The 24,545-nt window shown below is 44.9% G+C and overlaps 1 protein-coding gene across 3 annotated transcripts in view; it reads left to right on the plus strand.

Annotated features, from left to right (window-relative positions):
• Positions 1-24,545, plus strand: part of MEF2D (myocyte enhancer factor 2D) — a 310,867-nt gene that overhangs the window by 249,669 nt on the left and 36,653 nt on the right. For 2 of the 3 annotated variants that reach the window (XM_082275253.1, XM_082275255.1), the window contains exon 5: positions 18,704-18,841. In XM_082275253.1, coding sequence (XP_082131379.1) covers positions 18,704-18,841 — 138 coding nt within the window. Of the gene's footprint in view, positions 1-18,703; positions 18,842-19,014; positions 19,150-24,545 lie in introns of all 3 variants that reach the window. The other variant, XM_082275254.1, reaches the window with a different exon arrangement.

The raw sequence follows: 24,545 nt of genomic DNA on the forward strand, positions 1-24,545 counted from the left end.
AAAAAAAATTTTTTATTGCTATCACAAGGAATGTAACCATCATTTGTGATAACAATACAGCATGAGAGGTTCTCTTTATAGAGAGATCTGAGAGACCCCAAATCTCTCCTCTACCTTTTTAGAAGCAAAAAAAAAAAAAATTGATCACGTGATTGGATGATCTTTCTCTTGGGGGGCTTGTCCGGGACAACCTGAACCTCAGAGGTAGTGGGTTGAATAATGCTAAGGACATCTAGTGGCAGAAAAGAAGTACTGCGGGAAAATCGCTGTATTAAAAATAAATATTGCCGCAAAAGCTGTTTTTGTTTTAGATTTAAAGGAGTTGTAAAGCCTTCTGTGTGTAGCAGCCTCCCCCGTGCCCCCTAATATTTACCTGAGCCCCATCTCTGTCTAGTGATGTCCACGAGGCCCTCTGCTGTCCTGGACTCTCCCACCTGATTGGCTGAGACACAGCAGTGGCGCCAGCAGTCAGTCAGTTAGCCAATCAGGAGGGGGGGATGGAGGGGGTGTGTCTGAATGGACACACAGAGCTGCAGCTCAGCTCGGGTGCCCCCATAGCAAGCTGCCTGCTGTGGGGGCACTCAATAGGAGGGAGGGGCCAGGAGCAACGGAGAGGGACCAGAGAAGAGGCGGATCCGGACTGCTCAGAGGAGATACATATAACATATTTGTTTAAAAGAAAAAAAAAAAAAGAAAACAAGACTTTACAATCACTTTAATGGGCTATTCACTATTTAAAGGGACCCTGGGCAGGCAGGAAGGAGTTAATGGGCCTAAACGGCACGCTAAGGAAGAGTCTATTGAAACGCCAAGAAGGCGTTTTGGACAAGACAGGAGTCTTTCTTTAAGTGCTCCAATCAAGGGGAAGCTGGGAACGTTGCTGACGCCGGCCTAAAAGAATTTTAAGCCACAACATAAAAGATTTGATCCCAACGCTGTGTTGACAGCCGCCGGTGCGTTCAGGAAAAGACACAGAATCGCAGCTAATGATTTAAGGTGTTTGTTCAAGGCCTTAGTCACGTTCCTGCTGGCTGCAGCCTCCCTGCATCCCTCAGAGAGGCTTGAATGTCATTGTTTGACCTTTCTGGTGTCACTTTATCTGCCAGGGCCCCGGCTGCCCCCCTGGACATAACCAGCCGACTGCCAGGGGAGGGGGGGAAGGCTGTCAGAGAACTGCGACAGCGGTGGGGGGTTAACCCCATCTTGATCCTGCCAAGGACGAGGTCCTGCGCTCATGAGAAGGGGACCTGTCTTGCCGGGCTGCGCAGTTGACAGAAGGCCTTGAAGGTCATCCTGTCTATATTGTCCATGGGCACATGGCAAATCAGCTACTGAAGTGTAAACTGGGAGCTCAAGCTTAGGTATACTGGGCCATAACAGATGAAGTTTAACCTGCTTGTATTTTTTCCTTCCCTGGTTCCTCCCTCCTCCTCATAGACCCAGTTATAAAAATTATCAATAAAACCTTTTCAGTTTTATTATGTTATCACTACTGGGTCTCTGCGCTTCACTATGCATGACTGGCTTTAATATTTGCGTCCCCTGTTGGAGAGATTTCTTATCACTTCCTGTCCTTCACTTACCTATTCCACACTGTGAGACTTATGGGGAGCCACACCGCCAGGGCTGCTAATACTCCTGGCCACTTCCTTGCTTTTATTTGAGCATGTACGGAAGAATTGTATTCCTATGAAAAGGTCTAGTGATGCGCCACTTAAAAGATGGTCTCTTCATAGGAATCAATTGGGTTCTTCTACACATGGTCAGGAAAGACAAAGTACTCTCTTTAGGGATTGTGGTGCTGGCTGTGTGGGTTGCCATCTGGCAAAAGCATGGAAAGGTGAGTTTTGCCTTGGCACTGGGGATAAAGCCGAACCTAAGCCAAAAATAAAAAGATAAAAATGAATGTCCCAATAAAAATAAAATAAAACTAGCCTTTCCTGCAATATTCAACTTCAATTTGGCAATTTGAACTGCATTACTTTTTTCTGCCACTAGATGTCCTTAGTCTGATGACCAAACATTGTTCAACCCACTTCCTCTTTGCTCAGGTTGTCCTGGACGAGCCCCCAGCTTCTGATGACTGAACAGTGGAAGAAGCAGCAGCACAGTGATGAGCTCATCTCTGTCACTCTGCTCTGTCCTCTTTCTGTCCCGCATTTACCTATTCCACACTGTGTGACCTATGGGGAGCCACACAGCCACGGCTGCCAATACTCCTGGCCACTTCCTTGCTTTTATTTGAGCATGTACGGAAGAATTGTATTCCTCTGAAGAGGTCTAGTAATGCGCCTCTTAAAAGATGGTCTCTTCATAGGAATGAATTGGGTTCTAATACAATTGGGCAGGAAAGGCGAAGTACTCTCTTGGAGGATTTGCTGGGCTGGCTGTGTGGGTTGCCATCTGGAAAAAGCGTGGAAAGGTGAGTTTTAACCTTGGGGATGGGGATAAAGCAGAACTCAAGTCAAAAATGAAAAGATATAAATGAATAGCCCAATAAAAATAAAACAAAACCTGCGTTTTCTGCAATATTTAACCTCAATTTGGCAATTTACCTCGCAGTACTTTTTTATACCACTAGATGTCCTTAGTCTGATGACCAAACTTTATTCAACCCACTTCCTCTGAGCTCAGGTTGTCCCGGACAAGCCCCCACTTCTGATGACTGACCGTGGAAGAAGCAGCAGCACAGTGATGAGCTCATCTCTATCACTCGGCTCTCTCCTCTTTCTGTGAGGAGTTCAGTCTTAAGTTATCCTTTATCCCCTTCCTGCCCACTTTGGCGTTCCTTTAAAAAGTTCTGACTGTCTTAAAATGAGGATCTAGCAAAAGCGTAGAAAAGTGAGTTTTAACCTTGGGGATGGGGATAAAGCAGAACCCAAGTCAAAAATAATCAGATAAAAATGAATGTCCCATTAAAAATAAAATAAAACCAGCCTTTGCTGCAATATTCAACTTCAATTTGGCAATTTACGCCGCAGTACTTTTTTATGCCACCAGATGTCCTTAGTCTGATGACCAAACATTACTCAACCCACTTCCTCTTAGCTCAGGTTGTCCCGGACAAGCCCCCAACTTCTGTAATCGTTTGAGTTTTTTATTTCTGTGAGGTTCAGTCTTAAGTTATCCGTTATCCCCTTCCTGCCCACTTTGTTGTTCCTTTAAAAAGTTCTGTCTTAAAATGAGGATCTAGCAAAAGTGTAGAAAGGTGAGCTTTAACCTTGGGGATGGGGATAAAGCAGAACTCAAGTCAAAAATGAAAATACAGAAATGAATAGCCCAATAAAAATAAAATAAAACCTGCGTTTTCTGCAATATTTAACCTCAGTCTGGCAATTTACCTCGCAGTACTTTTTTATACCACTAGTTGTCCTTAGTCTGATGACCAAATATTATTCAACCCACTTCCTCTTAGCTCAGGTTGTCCCGGACAAGCCCCCAACTTCTGATGACTGGACAGTGGAAGAAGCAGCAGCACAGTTATGAGCTCATCTCTGTCACTCTGCTCTCTCCTTTTTCTGTGAGGAGTTCAGTCCTAAGTTATCCTTTATCCCCTTTCTGCCCGCTTCGGCGTTCCTTTAAAAAGTTTTGACTGTCTTAAAATGTGGATCTATCAAAAGCGTAGAAAGGTGAGTTTTAACCTTAGGAATGGGGATAAAGCAGAACTCAAGCCAAAAATGAAAAGATAGAAATGAATAGCCCAATAGAAATAAAATAAAGCCAGCGTTTTCTGAAATATTCATCTACAATTCAGAGATTTCTGCCACTAGATGTCCTCAGTCTGATGGCCCAGCATCATTCAACCTACTTCCTCTGAGCTCAGGTTATCCCGGACAAGCCCCCAACCTCTGATGACTGGACAGTGAAAAGAGAAGCAGCACAGTGATGAGCTGATCTCTGTCTCTCTGCTTTCTCCTCCTTTCAGCATGCTTCTTGTCAAGACAAGCACCAATTGGCTCCTTGTGCTGCTTCTTTCTCTCACCCTTTAGCTCTGCTGTATTGTACAGGGACTGCAGAAGGCTGATCCTGGGTCACCTTTAGGTACCTACCAAGCTTGTAATTAAAAATAGTTAAAACTTACAGAGCTGCAACAGTTTGTGTCGCTTGGGTGTCCAAACTACGGGCCTCCAGCTGTTCAGGAACTACAATTCCCATGAGGCATTGTAAACCTCTGACATTCACAGACATGACTAGGCATGATGGGAATTGTAGTTTCTGAACAGCTGGAGGGCCATAGTTTGGACACCCCCCTTCCCACCCACTTTGGCATTCCTTTAAAATGCTCTGACAAGCCCAGAAAGATCAGCTAGTCATGTAACCACGTTGATTGGCTGTCACAATGGTCACATGATCAGGAGCCAGTCCCGGAGGCTACTGATCATTAAAAGGGCCCAGGAGCCGTCTTTTACGACTCAGTTCCTGAGTGGGGAACATTGCCGCCCAGCGACCCCCCCCCCATGTGTAGCTGGAGGGCCATAGTTTGGACACCCCTGCTAACCCCTTCCTACCCACTTTATCATTTCTTTAAAAAGTTCTGACCGGCCCAGGAAGATCAACCAGCCATGTAACCATGTTGATTGGCTGTCACAATGGTCACATGATCAGGAGCCAGTCCCGCAGGCTACTGATCATTAAAAGGGCCCAGGAGCCATCTTTTACGGCTCATTCTTTAAGCTGGGAACATTACCACCCAGTGACCCCCCCATGTGCAGTGTGTGTAAAGCCCACCCATTTGCCGCCGCATGTTGTTTAGAAAACAGTTACATTTTCTGTGTATTTCCCCATCCCTGATTGGTCAACTCCACTTGGGTCAAATGCCACGTGCAGCGATAAGCATCGAATGTTATTTCTGAACGCCAGTTCAGGTATTCGGATAAATGTTTCACATTAGTTCAGAGGTCCAAAAAGCGTTAAATTGTTCCCCCTACGTGACCATCCTCATGTCATGGGACACCCAACCCATCCCTGTCCTCGGACTCTTAACCCCTTGCCTCTCCGGCGTGGCAGCTCTCCCCTTAGCCGCTGCTATTCGCGAACAAGTAAACAAAGCCGTTTTTAGCTGCTCAGATGGCCGTTGTACAGCCTGTGCTTCTCTGTGGTTTGTGCGGTTGCTTATAAAGTAACTAAATAGCATTAATAAAATTTGTGGTTGACCATCATTTTTTCCATTTTTTTTTTTTTTTTCACATCGAAACGGCACTTGGAATTCTCATAACGAATACATTTATGGAAGCGACCCATGAATCCGCGTTTGTCAGCATATTTCTGTCGTAGGGCCCGTGGGCCAAAGATAACAAGTGGGAACCGCTCCGCTTGACGTGACGGCGGCCATTTTCTGATCGTTATAGAGGAGCGAAACAAATTGAATGTGACTTTGCTGACTTTGAAATTGAGAAGCGCGGGAGCTGGAGCCCTCCGCCACGGGGGGGGGGGGGGGGCGTCCTGTTGTGGGATTATGGGAATTTTAGTTTATGGGCTTGTTGTCTGTTAATCCTCATTTACTTATTAATTGTGTAAGGGAATGTGATTAGCTTACCTTCCTTTTATTTCGTTTTTTTATTTTGGTGGAGGATGCGGGCATTGATCTAGCAACCCTTCCTAAAGAGGAACTTCACTCAAAAAGCCCCACTGATTCACATTTATGATTTTGTTTTTACCAATTTTTTTTTTTACCTTCTCCCATTTCTGCAATCCTGTCCCCTTCCCCGTCCATCCCTTCTTCCCTGCAGCCTCTTTGGACACGTCACGTGTCATGGCGTTCACGATGCGCCATGCAAGCTCACGGATGCACAGCGGAGAACCAAGATGGCGGTGCAGCTGTGAGAAGAACTGGTTGTGGGAAGACAACGCAGGGCCCCAGGCACTGCTAATTACCTCATTTTTAAGTCCGCTTCAGTCAAACAAACTGAAGTTCCTCTCTAATGCCGGTTTCTGGTCTCACTTCCTGTCCCGGTGACACCAGAGAAAGAGATGTGTCACTGACACAGGAAAACCCAGAGTGCAATAAAAACCCAACTGATGTTCTAATCCAGGACTCTCCAATCTTTCAAAAGGGCCAATCTACTGTGCTTCAGACTTTAGGGGGGCCGGATTTTGCCCAGTGGGAGTAGAAAATGGCCCAATGTTAATGGCTATAACCAATATCACATCATTGGTATTAGTGGAAGGATTAGTGCCCCTTCACTAGTGTTGGCGGAGGAATAGTCTAAATCGCTGGTGTCAGTGGGAGGAATAGTGCCCCTTCACTGGTGTCTGTGGAGGAATAGTCTAAATCGCTGGTGTCAGTGGGAGGAATAGTGCCTCATCATTGGTGTCAGTGGGAGGAAGAGTGTCCCATCATTGGTATCAGTGGGAGGAATAGTGCCCCATCATTGGTATCAGTGGGAGGAACAGTGCCCCATCATTGGTTTCAGTGGGAGGAATAGTGCCCCATCATTGGAGTCAGTGGGAGGAATAGTGCCCCATCATTGGAGTCAGTGGGAGGAATAGTGCCCCATCATTGGAGTCAGTGGGAGGAATAGTGCCCCATCATTGGAGTCAGTGGGAGGAATAGTGCCCCATCATTGGAGTCACTGGGAGGAATAGACTAAATCGCTGGTGTCAGTGGAAGGAATAGTGTCCCATCATTGGTGTCAGTGGGAGGAATAATGCCCCATCATTGGAGTCACTGGGAGGAATAGACTAAATCGCTGGTGTCAGTGGAAGGAATAGTGTCCCATCATTGGTGTCAGTGGGAGGAATAGTGCCCCATCATTGGTGTCAGTGGGAGGAATAGTGCCCCATCACTGGTGTTTGTGGAGGAATAGTCCAAATCGCTGGTGTCAGTGGAGGGAATAGTGCCCCATCATTGGTGTCAGTGGGAGGAATAGTGCCCCATCATTGGGGTCAGTGGGAGGAATAGTGCCCCATCATTGGTGTCAGTGGGAGGAACAGTGCCTCATCATTGATGTCAGTGGGAGGAATAGTGTCCCATCATTGGTGTCAATGGAAGGAATAGTGCCCCATCTAAACACCGGAGCCTCATGGAGGCCTAACACATTACACATATAGAAAGATTTTGGCCTTTTTATATACTTATGAGGGCGATGGAAGATTTTATTTTTTTTTTGCTGCACCTACTGACAAAATTTGAGGCCTACAGTTGAGCAAGTGCTTTCGGCTGCCTGCTAAGCAAATGCAGGTACGTTGTCACCTGAGAGACTTCCTTAGTGCTGTCCTAATCCTTTCTGCAGATGTCCCCCTCCCCTCCGCCATATGGCCCGGTGTGCTGGCTGTGCGCTTCTGTGGCTGAAGTCATGAAACGCGTTTGCACAGCAGTCTGCTCCATCGAATTGTCCCGGGCTATATTTAGCCACCCTACGTTGGGGGGAATCTCTGTCACCGTCAGATACGTCCCCTCCCGTGCCTTTGGTAGAGGTCAGAAGCTTCCGGCGATGCTGCGATCTGCTTCCTTGCCTCGGTTGAGCACATCCGAAAACTGCTGAAATCTGTACAATTCAACTTTCCTGGCTTGAAAAATCTTTTCAGTTTCTCCACCCCAAACTCGCTCATCCATGTCTTTATGGACCTTGCTTTGTACACTGGTCCAAATCATTTGGTGGAGGAGGGGGGGATTATGGTGTGGGGTTGTTTTTCAGGTGCTGGGCTTGGCCCCTTAGTTCCAGTAGCGGGAACTATTAAGACGTCAGCATACCAAGACATTTTGGACAATTTCATGCTCCGAACTTTTTGGAACAGTTTGGGGATGGCCCCTTCCTGTTCCAGCATGACTGCGCACCAGTGCACAAAGCAAGGTCCATAAAGACATGGATGAGCGAGTTTGGGGTGGAGGAACTTGACTGGCCTGCACAGAGTCCTGACCTCAACCCGATAGAACACCTTTGGGATGAATTAGAGCAGAGATTGCGAGCCAGGCCTTCTCATCCAACATCAGTGCCTGACTTCACAAATGCGCTCATGGAAGAATGGTCCAACATTCCCATAGACACACTCCTAAACCTTGTGGACAGCCTTCCCAGAAGAGTTGAAGCTGTTATAGCTGCAAAGGGTGAGCAAACTCAATATTGATCCCTACGGACTAAGACTGGGATACCATTAAAGTTCATGTAAAGGCAGGCGTCCCAATACTTTTACTGTTACTAATATAGTGTGTATGTATGTATATATATATATATATATATATATATATATATGTATGTGTGTGTGTGTGTGTATATATATATATATATATATATATACACACATACATACATATTATATGTATAATTTTTTTATATATATATATACTCTTTATATATAATCTTTTTATATAAACTTTTTTTATATATATATATATTTTAATCAATTTTTTTATATATTCTTTTATATATATATATATATATATATATATATATATATATATTCTGTTTTATATATATATATATGTATATATTCGTTTTATATATATATGCGCTGCACTCTCTACTGTGCACCCGGGCCCATTTTTTATCCTTGATTTGTATGCAGTGGCAGCTATTGGATATTATATATATTTTTATATATTTATTTATATATTATATGTTTATATAGAATTATTATATATATATATATATATATATATATATATATATATATATTATAGTGTATATAATTATTCTATATAAACAAAATATGTATATTCAATACATATATATCATTTTGTGATGCCTTTTTCTATCATTAAAAGGCAGACCAGGGACGTTGCCTATACTCTGCCATCTGTCTGCTGCGGGTAGGAGGAAGCATTACCACAGTCTCCTCTCTCCCGGTGGTCACTCTGACCATACACTCTAAATCACAAGGTAAGAGGATACAGCAGGGGCTGATCTGTGTCAAACATTTGTGAACACAGCCCAGAAGTCCACAGGCACCAGGATTTACACAGCTGTGCCATTACTGAGCAGACCGACAGATTTAACCCCTGTAGATGCGCAAAGAAAGATGTCTCAGTCCTAAAGAGAAAATCGGCATCTACAAAAAAAAAAAAAATGCAAATTGCGCAATTTAGATACATCACCAGGCTTGAGAGCCCAGGAGCCAGGGATGGTACAAGGTGTGGGCAAGAGGGGCGGCTGCCCTGTGCGCACCGGTTTATTGCAGGGATGGGGGTGCCCTGACCCTAACCCTACGGGAAGGGGCGTAGTTTGATATCTTTGCCCTGGGCACTTGATGAGCTTGTCCCGCCGCTGCCAGGAGCAGAGTAGCCCTCCCCCCCCCTTCACTAAGGCTTTCCCAGAATCCCGGAATCCATCACCCCAGTGGTCTCTTTTTGAAAGGAGAAATAGCAAGACCTGAATAGAACTTCACCATCAAGGTGACAATTCCCTTGTAATTGTTAGATATCGCTGCGGCATATTAAGCTTGACACCTCTCATCGGGTTGCGGGTGTTTTTACATGTTTATTTAGTACATACACTGCATAAATAAACGTGTTTAAATAAAGAAGCGTTTCGGCGGTGTATTTCTCAGGTTCCTCGGAGTAGAAACGCAGCCCTTTAAGGTGCCGCCGAAACATTCTGTACACATACAGGGCCTCCTTCACACGGCCATATTGGTTTTCTTTGGATCTTGCCGGAAGCAACTTGCCCGTACGCTGTATTCGTGGAAGGGTTGTGCTAAGGTTTACATGCCTACAGTGTGCATGGATTCTATTGGCCGCTGCTCATTAATTCATATTCTCGCCAATTAAATAAACACCCAAGCGCTTGATGGTCCTAGCGCGTTTAGCAAGGATTACATATGTGACTATATCTAGGATTAATTTGCTGCGAAGTGGGACGGGGACGGGGGTCACTCGCATTTCCTAGATTTTCATTTTGCTTCATCAGGAGATAGCCAAAAAGCGTGCAAAGTGCATGTCTAGTGCAAGCTTATTAAAAGATAAGGCAATGGGTTTCAGGTACTCGGTTTCCCTTCATTAGGGCTATTGACAAGATAACAAAAGATTATATACATTTTGTTATCATTCGTTTAAATATCTACTAACTATATCATTTTTGTTGGGTTTAGTCTCTGAGGCCTGATGAAGGGGGGGCAGTCCTCGAAACATTTGCACTCTTTTTGTCTTGTTCCTCCCCACAGCCTGTGGTTGGATCATCTGCGCTTTACTTTTGCCCTTTTATAAGGATGAATAAACTTATACTGGGCTGGTTATACTGTTTCATCCTTTGCACTCTTTTTGGCTTGTTCCTCCCCCCCAGCCTGTGGTTGAATCATCTTGTTTTTCATCTCGGCAAGTTTTGGGAGTTGCCCACCTTCATCAGGGCTCAGGGAACACAAAAATTATATAAGAATGATAACAAAATGTGTATTATCTTTTATCTTGTCTTTTAGCCCTGATGAAGGGGAGCTGTGAGCCTCCAAAACACGTTGACTTTACCTTTCCCCCTTTCATAAGGATAAATAAACTTTTACTGGGCTGGTTATACTGTTTCATCCTTTGCACTTTTTTTTTTTTTTTTTGCTTGTTCCTCCCCCCAGCCTGTGGTTGGATCATCTTTTTTTCATCTCAACAAGTTTTGGGGGCTGCCCCCCTTCATCAGGGCTCAGGAAACACAAAAATTATATAATAGGTAGTTAGTAGAATGCTAACAAATGTATATTATCTTTTATCTTGTCTTTTAGCCCTGATGAAGGGGAGCTGTGAGCACCCGAAACACCCTAGCTTTACCTTTCCCCCTTTCATAAGGATAAATAAACTTTTACTGAGCTGGTTATACTGTTTCATCCTTTGCACTCTCTTTTTTTTTTTTTCTTGCTTGTTCTTCCCCCCAGCCTGTGGTTTGATCATCTTTTTTTCATCTTGATTACAAAATCAAGAGGTAAAGGCAACAAGTTTCTGGGGCTGCTCCCCTTTATCAGGACTTTGGGACTAGATAACACAAAAATGATATAATAGTGAACAGAATGATAAGAAAATTTATATCATTGTAGAAGGATGAATAAGCTTATACTGGGCTGGTTATACTCTTTTATCCTTTGCACTCTTTTTGGCTTGTTCCTCCCCACAGCCTGTGGTTTGATCATCATCTTTTCATCTCAACAAGTTTTGGGGGCTGCCCTCCTTCATCAGGGCTCAGGGAACACAAAAATTATATTATTAATTATTAAATGTATATTATCTTTTATCTTGTCTTTTAGCCCTGATGAAGGGGAGCTGTAAGCACCTGAAACACCCTAGCTTTACCTTTCCCCCTTTCATAAGGATAAATAAACTTTTACTGGGCTGGTTATACGGTTTCATCCTTTGCACTCTTTTTGCTTGTTCCTCCCCACACAGCCTGTGGTTGGATCATCTTTTTTTCATCTTGATAAAAAATCAAAAGGTAAAGGCAACAAGTTTCTGGGGTTGCCCCCCTTCATCAGGACTCAGGGACTAGATAACACAAAAAATGATATAATAGTTATAAGAATGATAGGAAAATGTATATCATTGTATAAGGAAGAATAAACTTCTACTGGGCTGGTTATACTCTTTCATCATTTGCCTTTGACTTTTAGGTCACATAAGTGTGAAAGGGGCCTAAAAAAAAGCCAGGTGTTGAAAATGAAACGTAAGAAAAGCGTCTGGCGGTAATGGTTATACGGTTGCAAAAGTTTAGAAATATTTCTGAAGCTTGTCCCCGAGTCTGCATACAAAATGAGAAAGGCTTTATGCGGCGCGCACTCTTCCCAAAAGTCTTTTAGAAGAACTTTGCTTTTCTCGTCTGAGCACATCCCGACTTCCTCCGCGTCTCACGCCGGCATATGGAGACATGCGAGGTAGGATCTTCGTGTACTAAGTGCAGGACAGGCGAGCCGAAAAGCCCCGCTCATAAAAAAAAATCCTAAATGCATTTAATCGCCATTTGCACTCCACTTAAACGCTGGGTCAAAAGCAACAGGAAACCATTAGAAGATTTTAAGAGATTCCTCCAGTGCCATTTAATGTTGGCACCGATGGCACTCCCTATAAATCCTGCGTTTCAGGGCCCGCCTTACGCTCAGGCTTCGCCGTGACTTGCCTTCGTTAAGGGCAAAGTTAATGACTTTTTTTTTTTTTCACGTGAAACACCTTTGGCCCAATTTTCGCTGATCCCAGTACATCCGTGTCCCTTATTTAGTATATCGGTGAAGAATAAAACCCCAAACCGGTTCTCTAATAAAATAAATAATGAATATGAATAATAAAAGCGGTAATAAACTCAAAAGCAAACATTTTAATATATTACTGCTTACCAATTCTTAGATGTGATGTTTTCTTTTTAGGCTTTCTTTCTTTTTATTTTCATCCAGCGATCTGACCAGTAAGTCTGTTGTTTTTCAACAGAACAAGCTGTCTTGCAGTTATGGGGATGAAACAAACCATTTAACCCTGAGGCCCTGTTAACACCTGAGCATTTTTCAGCTCCTAAAATGCTCATCTCTGAAGTCTCAAAATGCCCAACAAGCAAAATCCCATTCATTTCATATGAACGGGGGCCATTGAAATGAATGGGATTTTGCTTGTAGCTGTCACTCCCACTCAACCGTGGCCAGGGCATTCCCCAGCTGACCAAACCCGGAAGGAAGCTATCACTCCCATTCAACTGCGGCCAGGGCACCCCCCATCTGACCAAACCCAAAGGGAAGCTGTCACTCGCACTCAACCTCAGCCATGGCATTCCCCACCTGACCAAAACCGTAAGGAAGCAGTTACTCCCACCTGGCCAAACCCAAAGGGAAGCTGTCACTCCCACTCAACCTCGGCCACGGCATTCCCCACCTGACCAAACCCAGAAGGAAGCGGTTACTCCCACCTAACCACAGCCAAGGCATTTCCCACCTGGCCAAACCCAAAGGGAAGCTGTCACTCCCACTCAACCTCGGCCATGGCATTCCCCACCTGACCAAACCCAGAAGGAAGCGGTTACTCCCACCTAACCACAGCCAAGGCATTTCCCACCTGGCCAAACCCAAAGGGAAGCTGTCACTCCCACTCAACCAAGGCCATGGCATTCCCCACCTAACCAAACCCAGAAGGAAGCGGTTACTCCCACCTAACCACAGCCAGGGCATTTCCCGCCTGGCCAAACCCAAAGGGAGGCTGTCACTCCCACTCAACCTCGGCCATGGCATTCCCCACCTGACCAAACCCAGAAGGAAGCGGTTACTCCCACCTAACCACAGCCAGGGCATTTCCCGCCTGGCCAAACCCAAAGGGAAGCTGTCACTCTTACTCAACCTCGGCCATGGTATTCCCCACCTAACCAAACCCGGAAGGAAGCGGTTACTCCCACCTAACCACAGCCAGGGCATTCCACACATGACCAAACGCTGAAGGAAGCTGTCATTCCAACCTAACTTTGGCCATGGAATGCCCTACCTTACCAAACCCTGAAGGAAGCAGTCATTCCCACCCAAGCACAGCCATGGCATTCCCCACCTGACCAAACCCTGAAGGAAGCTGTCATTCCCACGCAAACACAGCCATGGCATTCCCCACCTGACCAAACCCTGAAGGAAGCTGTCATTCCCACTTAACTTTGGCCTTGGAATTTTTCATCTTACCAAACCCTAAAGGAAGCTGTCGTTCCCACTCAACTACAGGAAAGGGCATTCTCCACCTCACAACTGCACCTGCACAAAAGGGTGGGAATTCTCATGACATCGTTGACCCATTAGGGCTTTATTAGGTTAATGACATTGCCTATGGACCATGTATGAGTAGTATGCATCAGCACCAGCACTTGCAGTGTCCCTTGGGAGAACATGAGACCAAGTGACAACACATAAAAACAACTGGAAGACAGGAACTGAGTGTTGTCACCCTATAACAGGAAGTGCCTGAACAAGGACCATCCTGGTAGGATCACTAGGAATTATTTTAAGAAAACCTCAGCTTTAAAAATGATTTTTGAAACTACGAACATTTTTACATTTAAATGAGATTTTAATAATTGGGTCTACGTTAACCATTAAGCCCGTCGTGACTTAGAGGGCTGAAGTCATTTGTGGCGGCTCCTCTGCCCCGCTGTGTTTATTTTTAAGAAGACAGCGCTTTAAATTGCTGCCCGGCGTGTAAAAATAGCCAGATTTACAGAGTGGTATACGGCGAAACAGCTGCACAGCATTGTGCCGATTCCCTCCAGTCAGCAGAGAGGCGAAGGAATTCATCGCAATTATGTGCGTTGTCCCAAAGACGACCGTTTATTGCTGAGGCAGCACGGAGCCCGCCTGGAAGTTTTTTTGGCCCGGACCTGGCGTCAGAATGAAGCTCCTAATTCATGTCTAATATACTGGGAAGGAACCGAAGCAGAACGACGCACAGGGCCCAGGCGAGCGACTCGCCATCTCCTAAAATATCCCTCGGCGCGGGATGAAACGATTATTTGTCAGGGAGGCCGTAATGACAAGATAGTCTCTATCGCCAATTTAGGGGCCATCTGCCTCCAATGGTTTGTTTAACTCAGCGTTGCGAATGCGTATATATATAAATATACGTATGTAAACGCACTGTTTAATGCGGGTTTTATATAGGTACATCAGAGCTGCTCTGAGAACAGCAATGGCCTCTTTTTCTCTCCGCTCTCCTCGGCTGACTCCGAAGGTGATGAAGAGAGACTATATAGGGTGAATGGCCATATTTTACGTTTTGTGTATGACCTACAAGCCTGACGAGGCTTATTTATATAGAAAGTATACATTGAATATATTTACTGAAACCCAATGCTGCCAGCTAGACATTTTACATTTATTTTTGTATTTGCTTGCCTTTATCCAGCCCTTGGGGCACTATTCCTCCCATGGACACTAACAGTAAGGCACCATTCATTCAACTGACATCAACATTGGGGCAGAATTCATCATAGTTAAATAAATGATGGAACACTAATCCTCCCTGTGACACCAAAGATGGACAATATTTCTCTGACCGACACCAATGATTGGGCACTATTGCTCCCACTGACACCAAAGATAGGGGTTTAGGGTTAGGGGTTTCCCTTGAAGGTCAAGATGAGGACTCGTGGATAGGGTTAGAACCTCCCTTAAAGGTCAGGAGGCATGGCTTCCCCCATCCAAGTGTGTTTCCCAATCTAGAAATACACTACTGTTTCACTAACATCAACAATGGGGCACTATTCCTCCTACTGACACCAATGATGGGGGTCTATTCTTCCCACTGACACCAATGATGGGGCACTATTCCTCCCACTGACACCAACGATGGGGCACTATTCCTCTTACGGACACCAACGATGGGGCACTACTCCTCTTACAGACACCAACGATGGGGCACTATTCCTCTTACAGACACCAGCGATGGGGCACTATTCCTCCTACAGACACCAACGATGGGGCACTATTCCTCCTACTGACACCAACGATGGGGCACTATTCCTCCTACTGACACCAACGATGGGGCACTATTCCTCTTACAGACACCAAGGATGGGGCACTTTTCCTCTTACAGACACCAAGGATGGGGCACTTTTCCTCTTACAGACACCAAGGATGGGGCACTATTTCTCCTACAGACACCAACGATGGGGCACTATTCCTCTTACAGACACCAAGGATGGGGCACTATTCCTCTTACAGACACCAAGGATGGGGCACTATTCCTCTTAGACACCAAGGATGGGGCACTATTCCTCTTACAGACACCAAGGATGGGGCACTATTCCTCTTACAGACACCAACGATGGGGCACTATTCCTCCTACTGGCACCCAATGATGGGGCACTATTTCTCCTACTCACACCAGCGATGGGGCACTATGCCTCCAATTGAAATCAATAAAGGGGACACTGTTCTATTCCACTATCAAAACCAATGAGGCACTATTCTTCCACCGACACCAATAATAGAGCATTATTTTTCCCACTGACATCAATGATAGAGCACTATTCAATTTCGCTAACACGAACGATGGGGCACTGTTTCTCTGACTGGCATCAACTATGAAAGTATTTTGGACTCTTTATCCATTGGCTTGGCTCTCCTAGGATTCTTATATCTGGTACTTACTTGAGGGGAGTCCTTGTTTTATGTGAGCAGCCTTGCTTGAGCCTGTGAGCTCATTAAAGCAGCACAAGTGCCAGCACTGCTTGGATAAGTCTTTTTGAATTGAACACAGAACAGGTACTGAGAGGAAATCTCCACAAAATCCCTTCATAGACAGCTGTCACCATAACAGAAGTCCCCATAGCCCTATTTGAAGATGTCCCCTCGCCGCCTGTTCTGCTGACAACTGTAAAATTTTGGATTTTCTATCTATTGTCCCAGTGACAATGGTTCCAGGATGAATAGGTTTTACTCTTTCCGCCCTCCATCCAAAACGTAAAGTTTGGGCTTATTGGTTCTTAGAGAGTTTGATAGGCCATTGCATCATAAACATTGACAATGTTGGCTGCCTGTGGTATTGATTGATTGATTGATATGTTACAACCTGATTTACTTTTCATAACTTTTATCTTTGCAGGTCTCAATATTTGTACTTGTCATGGTAGGATATGGGGGCCACCATTGTGAACTTCCTGGAGATGCTGGTGGCTTAGCCCTCCCTTGCCCCTGAGGCTTCAGTACCTTTGTGTCACTAACCCAAAATAAGAATACAGATACGATAAGTTGGAGAAAAGTCATTAGTCCTTATCAGGGTTTTTTTTTTCTCAGGGAATAGGCGCAGTTACCCCACCCCCCCTCGAAATCACCCTTTGTCTCTGCCCCCTACCCCTCTCCGAGCACTGTCCCTTTGGTTTTACCCCCTACCTAGCTTCGAGTACCACCTCTTTAATGGCACTTTTCCACTGCAAGTACCAGCTCGGCTCTAATCGGCCCTGCTTGGCCCGGTTTGCTTTTCCACTGCTGGTACCGCATGGTACGTTGTTGGAACAGTTCGGTACGGTACGGTATGGTTTGCTTTTCCACTAAAGTAGTACTAAAGTTAAGTGGGTGGGATAACAACGATTCTCTGACCAATCAGTGGCTAGTAGTTACTGCATGCAAAGGATTGTGGGATATGGTACCGGGTATGGTACCTCTTGGAACCACAATCGAGATGGTACTGTTTTTGAGAGCCGTACCGTTTGGTTCCATGCAGTGGAAAAGCGCCGCCGTACCGAACCGTTCCTACACCGTACCATGCGGTACCAGCAGTGGAAAAGCACAAAAGCGAGCCGAACCGAAAAGCGCCATTAGAGAATGCAGAACCAAGTAATTTGTATAAAATTTGGTACTGATAACAAAGTAGTACTAAAGTTAAGTGGGTGGGATAACAACGATTCTCTGACCAATCAGTGGCTAGTAGTTACTGCATGCAAAGGATTGTGGGATATGGTACCGGGTATGGTACCTCTTGGAACCACAATTGAGGTGGTACTGTTTTTGAGAGCCGTACCGTTTGGTTCCATGCAGTGGAAAAGCGCCGCCGTACCGTACCGAACCGTTCCCACACCGTACCATGCGGTACCAGCAGTGGAAAAGCACAAAAGCGAGCCGAACCGAAAAGCGCCAATAGACCTCCCCAGCAACATTAGGTTGGCCTATCAACAATAGATACCCCTAGCAACAACAGAGCCTCCACAAAAAAATACCCCCACCCCAGCAAAAATAGATCTCCACTAGCAACAATAGATTTCCCATCAGCCAGCAACAATAGACCTCTCCCTCAACAGTAGATCCCCCCCAGCAACAATTTACCCCCACTAGCAACAATAGATCTAACAGTAGCCAGCATAAATAGACTCTCCAGCAGCCAGCAACAATAGACCCCTCTCTCGACAGTAGATCCCTACCAGAAACAATTGACCCTTCCTCCAGCAACAAAAGATCCTCCACCAGCAACAATAAACCTTCCCAGCAACACTAGACCCCCCCCCCCCCCCCAGATCCCCTAGCAGCCAGCATCAAAAAACCCTCCAGCACACTCTAGCACTCCTTGGCATTAACTGGTATCAGTGACTGTATTAAAACCAACTTGATGGGCAGGCATGGCATTTTCAATAGGAGAGGTCCTAATGGTAGTCACCATGTTTCCTCATGATAGGGTTTCCATAAGTTAATCAAATGTTTTATTGATGTGAAGAACTGTAATTAAAATGATGTCTGTCCTTTTAACTGCTTTATCTGTTTTTGAATATGTAGCTTGTTTTTTCCCCCATTAATCCTTCTTGATATAGTATTCCAGTTATGGGTGAAATCTGGTGGGAAGACGCACCAAGAGTCTACTTAAAGCCTAACTCTAGCCAATGTTTTTGTTGGTTTGTTTTAGATCGAGTGGGGAATAGTTAAATTTTCTGTCTATGATCCCAAAGGGGAGATTTTCCCCTCACTTTCTGTCCCTGTGACACCTGTACAAGAAAGGGTTGGAGCCGTTGTCACTTGGAGAGAAAGGCATAGCTTAAAACACGTTGTTGGACATTCTAACCCTACCACAATCTACTAAATGTGGCTTTGTTTTTTAGTCCGTGTCCCTACTTGAGAGACTTCCCATGACTTCCTTTCCTGACAGGAAGTCAGGAGAAATCTCCCCAGCAGGAACAAAGACCACAAAACCAACCTTGACAGGTTATAACCCTTCCTCGTTCAATCCACAACATGGGTTTTTGGCTCGAGTTGGACTTGAAATGGCGTCTCCATGTTATTGTACCAGGACTGTGGTTAACCGTTGTCCCCCCCAATGTTGTAGAATGTGGAGAAGCTGAGCTTTTCCTGGTTATGATTTCAGACGTTAAGAAAGAAAGGTTTTAACGGGTGCGACAGCCCCGAACCAGACGGGGATGACTCCATTGACCAGAGCCCTCTCATGGAAGACAAATATCGCAAAGCCAGCGAGGACTTGGACATACTGTTCAAACGCTATGGCGTAAGTACCGTGCCTTCTTCAGCAACTCTTCATCTCTTTTCTTTTCTCTGTTTTCTCTCCCTATATACCTCTCCCCACCCCACCCCCCCAAAAATACATACATTAATAAAACCAATGAAAATAAAATTGGGACAAAAAAAATACCTCACCCCAACCCTGATGTGAAAAAGCAGGCGCTGAACAAGAAGCACAGAGAGTACGAGAGCCCCGACGCGGACGAGGTGTTTGCGCTGACTCCGCAGACGGAGGAGAAATATAAAAAGATTGACGAGGAGTTTGATAAAATGATGCAGAATTATAGACTCGCAGTGAGTACCGCGGGGGAAGGAGCTACAGGCCACAGCAGCACTGCAGGCTCCTGGGGGGACATGGGGGAGGAGCTTTTCAACATTTAGCAGACAGAAGAAAGGTTTGGTTGGTATATAGGCTTCAGTTGTCAGTGTGTCATTGTTTTGTGGCCACATTGGTCAGTGTGTCATTGTTCTGCGATCCTAAAGTGTCAGTGCAGCATTGTTCTCTAACCCCCAGTTGTCAGTATGTCATTGTTCTAGGAACCCACTGTGTCGTTGTTCTGGCCCCTAAGTGTCAATATATCGTTGTTATGGACCCCCAAGTGTCAGTATGTCAATGTTATAGACCCCCAAGTGTCAGTATGTCAATGTTATAGACCCCCAAGTGTCAGTATGTCAATGTTATGGACCCCCAAGTGTCAGTGTGTCATTGTTATGAACCCCAGAGTGGCAGTGTGTCATTGTTATGAACCCCAGAGTGGCAGTGTGTCATTGTTTTGGGACCCCCAGAGTGGCAGTGTGTCATTGGGGGTCCTAGAACAATGACACACTGCCACGTTTTGGGACCCACAGAGTGTCAATGTGTCATGGTTCTGGGACCCACAGAGTGTCAGTGTGTCATTGTTCTGGGACCCACAGAGTGTCAGTGTGCCATTGTTCTGGGACCCACAGAGTGTCAGTGTGTCATTGTTCTGGGTCCCCCAGAGTGTCAGTGTGTCATTGTTCTGGGACCCACAGAGTGGCAGTGTGTCATTGGGGGTCCCAAAACAATGACACACTGCCACTCTTTGGGTCCCAGATTAGAGTGTCAGTGTGTCATTGTTCTGGGACCCCCAGAGTGGCAGTGTGTCGTTGTTCTGGGACCCCCAGAGTGGCAGTGTGTCATTGTTCTGGGACCCCCAGAGTGGCAGTGTGTCATTGTTCTGGGACCCCCAGAGTGGCAGTGTGTCGTTGTTCTGGGACCCCCAGAGTGGCAGTGTGTCGTTGTTCTGGGACCCCCAGAGTGGCAGTGTGTCGTTGTTCTGGGACCCCCAGAGTGGCAGTGTGTCGTTGTTCTGGGACCCCCAGAGTGGCAGTGTGTCGTTGTTCTGGGACCCCCAGAGTGGCAGTGTGTCGTTGTTCTGGGATCCCCAGAGTGGCAGTGTGTCGTTGTTCTGGGACCCACAGAGTGGCAGTGTGTCATTGTTCTGGGTCCCTTAGAGTGTCAGTTTGTCAATGTTCTAGACCCCAAATTTCAGGTGGTTGTTATGAACCACCAATTGTCTGTGTCATTGTTCTGGACCCCCAAATGTCAATGTGGTATTTATATGGACCTTTAAGTGTCAATTTGTCATTGTTTTGAATCCCCCAAGTGTCAGTGTCATTGTTTTGTATCCCCCAACTGTCAGTGTGTCATTGTTCTGGGCCCCCAAGTGTCAGTGTCCCATTGTTCTGGGCCCCCAAGTGTCAGTGTGCCATTGTTCTGGGCCCCCAAGTGTCAGTGTGCCATTGTTCTGGGCCCCCAAGTGTCGGTGTGCCATTGTTCTGGGCCCCCAAGTATCAGTGTGTCATTGTTCTGGGTCCCCAAGTCAGTGTGTTCTGGGCTCTAGGTGTTGGTGTGTCTTTGTGAGCCTTCACAGCCTTACACTCCTAAATGTAAGTGTGTCATTGTTCTAATGTGTCAAACGTGCTTTTGTGTCAGGACCCCAAGTGCCTTTCTGCAGTTTGAGATATGTGTATCATTGTTGTGGGAACTCGTGTCCCTTCTACCACCTGTTTTTGTCGTGTCATTGCCCTGGCATCCAATATGCCAGCGTATCATTGTTCTGGAACCTCAACTGTCTTGTTATTGAAAAGGTATAGAATGTATGATCTTTACACTCAAGATGGGAGCCTGCAGTGCTGCTTACTGGAGATTGCAATCCTAACCCTATACTTCAGGTGTGGGCCTGCTACACACATCTCAGTAGCCCATCCCTTGGTGGAAGGGTTACGAGTCTAAAGAGTGTGTTTTTCTGCATGGCTGTGCTTCGTGGCCTGGTTTGCTCGATATTCACATGAGGTGCCAGCATAGATAAAGTGGACCTGTCACATTTGCAAACATCCATTTTTGTTTGGTGAATTAACATTCGGCAGTGCCCATTCACACCTTGTGTGTTGGTGTTCATCTTTGTGTACCAATGGGTTTCCATGAACATTGGTTTATTTAACAAAACGGCTGTCTGTAGCAAATTCCAGGTCTGCTTTAATATGCAAGACTAATGAGGTAACTTGAGGAACAGGCCTCGTTTATTGAAACGAGGGGCAAAAAACAACGGTCTTGCCCATTTCAGCCAATCAGGTTGTCTCTTTCATTCCCCCAGTGCCGTATGGAAGTTTGATGGGGTACTATTGAAGATGATGGTCAAGCTTAGCTGCAGTGGGCAACACCGATGGTCTATTTAATAAATAAGACACAAGTTTAAGTGTCCTGAACACCTTTTTAGTGACCTGTCCCCATTTTTTTATTACATGTCCCTTATCCAAATCTTTAACACTTGCCTAAACCAGTAACATGCTTATCCAGATTGAATGTGCTTGATTTGGCTTTCCTCTGACAGTTGACTTCTTTCATTTCTTACTGACAATTAACATTCACTTACCACTGTTGAATAGATTGTGTTTATTCACTGACTCCACTCTAAATCCTGACATCAGAGCGGAGGGGGATCTTAATTACGGGGAGCGTCTTGGATGAAAAGACACCCTGCAATTTGAACGTATAATTTATCAGATGTTCTCCAAGTCATAACGCATGAATATGTTAAACTCGGTGTGGGATGATTTTATAATAATTATTATAAGTTACGTAGAGTGATCGGACAGGTTGCAGTGGGTGTGTAAAAGTTTTACCACTTGTCCTTTTATACTGTATGCTTGCTACTTTTGAAACTGCAAACTTTATTAGCCATTGAGTTTTGGTGGGAGACTCCGTTTTCCTCAACAATATTTTAGACCACATGGGATAGGAGTTAAAACATCCACCATATGACCAAAATGTGGTGCTTCCAACCTCATAGCAATGGTTTGGATATGGTCTTTCAGTGTTCCCGCATGACCTTGACCTCATCTCCTGTCAAATGTGACACCAGGACATGAAATTAGGAAAGTGGTTGCATTCTTTTTCCCAATTGGAGAGATTTCCCATCACTTCCTGTCCCAACAGGAATTTCAGGGAAGGGTAATCTCCCCAGTGGGGTCACAGACTGCAAATTAAAAACAGGCACAGCTTTCATTTCTTGGTTCCACCAAATATTGACCTTGAGAAACATGTCCACTAAGGGCTTGTTCTACAAAGTCCAGCCTTCATTTGTCATTCCCTTTACAATATCATTCATCATTTATTTGAAAAATCAAATTATATTTAAAGCCAATTTGTTTGTTTTTTTTGGATAGAGTAGGGAAGCGTTGAACACCCCTCAGGTTTTCATTGCTTATAAAAGGCCCAATAGGAGTGCCAGACCAAAGATCCAAGAGTCCAAAATCTTTTAATATTAGTGTTTGCTCATAACAAGAAAACAGCCAATGCTTTTTGGGGGTGTAGACAACCCCCCCCTCCTTCATTGGGTTTATAAATGCTGTCACTGGACTCCATAGGGTGCTTTTATTAGAGCAGTTTTGGCAAACCAAATACGTTGGCTGTTCCATGTTGTCTTATTATGAGCAGACACTGATATTTAAAGTTTTGGTCCCTTAGATCAGTGGTCCTCAACCCTTGTCCTCGGGGCCCACTAACAGGCCAGGTTTGCAAAATAACTAAATTACATCACAGGTGATCTCATTTGCTGCTCAGTGATTGCAGTATTCTAGTCTGAATCTCCCCAAGGTAATACTTAAAACCTGGCCTCTTAGTGGGCCCTGAGGACCGGAGTTGAGGACCACTGCCTTAGATCTTTGGTCTTGTGCTCACATTGGACTTTTTTCATGTGGATCTTAAACTTCAGGTCCCCTAGATAAGGGGAACCCTCCCCGGAGCCACTGTGCTCCATATTAACTCAAATTACTTTCTTTAACCATTAACCTTCATGGTTTCTTTCATGGTTTCTTCAATCATGAAAAGGGAATAAGTCTAAACCAAGGTCTCCCATATAAATGTTCTAGTTTTCATTGCTGTCTTTGTCTTTTAGGGAGGTTATCCTTCACTTCCTTATCCAAGGAGACAACAGGAGGTGAGAAGAACTCCTGCTGTTATTTTTCTTGGAACTGGTGTCCCCATTGAAAGGTTTCCCAGTGACCTCTATAAATTTTAGAATTTCACTTGCTGTCTTAGTACAAATGGTCACCAGGATAAATAGAGTGTAGTGCCCCACTAAGAGCACAGACAGAAATGAAAACCGTATAGGGTAGTGATGGCGAACCTTGGCACCCCATATGTTTTGGAACTACAATTCCCATGATGCTCTGCAGTGTAGGTGAGCATCATGGGAAATGTAGTTCCAAAAACATCTGGGGAGCCAAGGTTCGCCATCACTGGTATAGGAACTCTTAAAAATAAAAAACTAGGCTTGATGCGCTCAATCTAGCCCTAATTATTTAGAGCTATAGGAACCTTACTCTGGCCTGCTCCATCCACAACAACAAAGCCAAACAGTTTTGGCTTTAGATACATGGTTGGTTGCTGCCACTAGCACCTCAATTTCCCAACAAGGGCAATTTTTTTAGTGCACCTCAATTTCCCAACAACAAGGGCAATTTTTTTAGTGCACCTCAATTTCCCAACAACAAGGGGAATTTTTTTTTTTTTTTTTGTGATCGAACAATATATTTGGCCAAAGAACTCAAAGGAGAGAATGCAACTGGGAGTGATAAGACGAATCAAACATTTGGATCTCCCCACCGTAGTTTGTTCTAAATTGATATAACACTGGAATGTTTGGCAGAGCAGCTAAGCCAAGTGTTAATTGGTGAATTTGTTAACATAACAGCTTAACATTTGGTAATTGTACACGCAGTTGTTGTTATGCTAGTGCGTAGCAGTTTTCAACTGCTGTTCTTAAAAATGTTTGTTTTAGTTGCTTACGACGCAAAAACTAGATTACACCAGCCTGAAAAAATGTTCTTCAATACGTTAAAGTTTGCAAGCGATTACAGTATTTTGTTAAAGTGAGGATAGAAGTATGGGAGCTCCCATCGCTGACTTGTTTTAAAGGTGCAGGTCCCCGGGCAAAAATTCTCGTGACTTCAATGCCCAGCGAACATGCTTCCACTGACATCTTTTAGGTCATTCATGCTTATTGTGGTTGACTTGCAGGCCTTGTACACACACCTTTGTTAAAGAAAACTTCAGTTTCCGTATAGGAATGTTAAACCCATATCCTATTAGGAGGACTTTCACTTTTAACACCGAATACTCATATCCAAGAGATGCTGCCCCTGGTAGTGTTTGGGGCATATAC

The sequence above is a fragment of the Pelophylax lessonae genome (genome assembly GCF_965119305.1).
Source record: "Pelophylax lessonae genome assembly, chromosome: 13".
In the NCBI taxonomy this organism is placed as follows: Eukaryota; Metazoa; Chordata; class Amphibia; order Anura; family Ranidae; genus Pelophylax; species Pelophylax lessonae.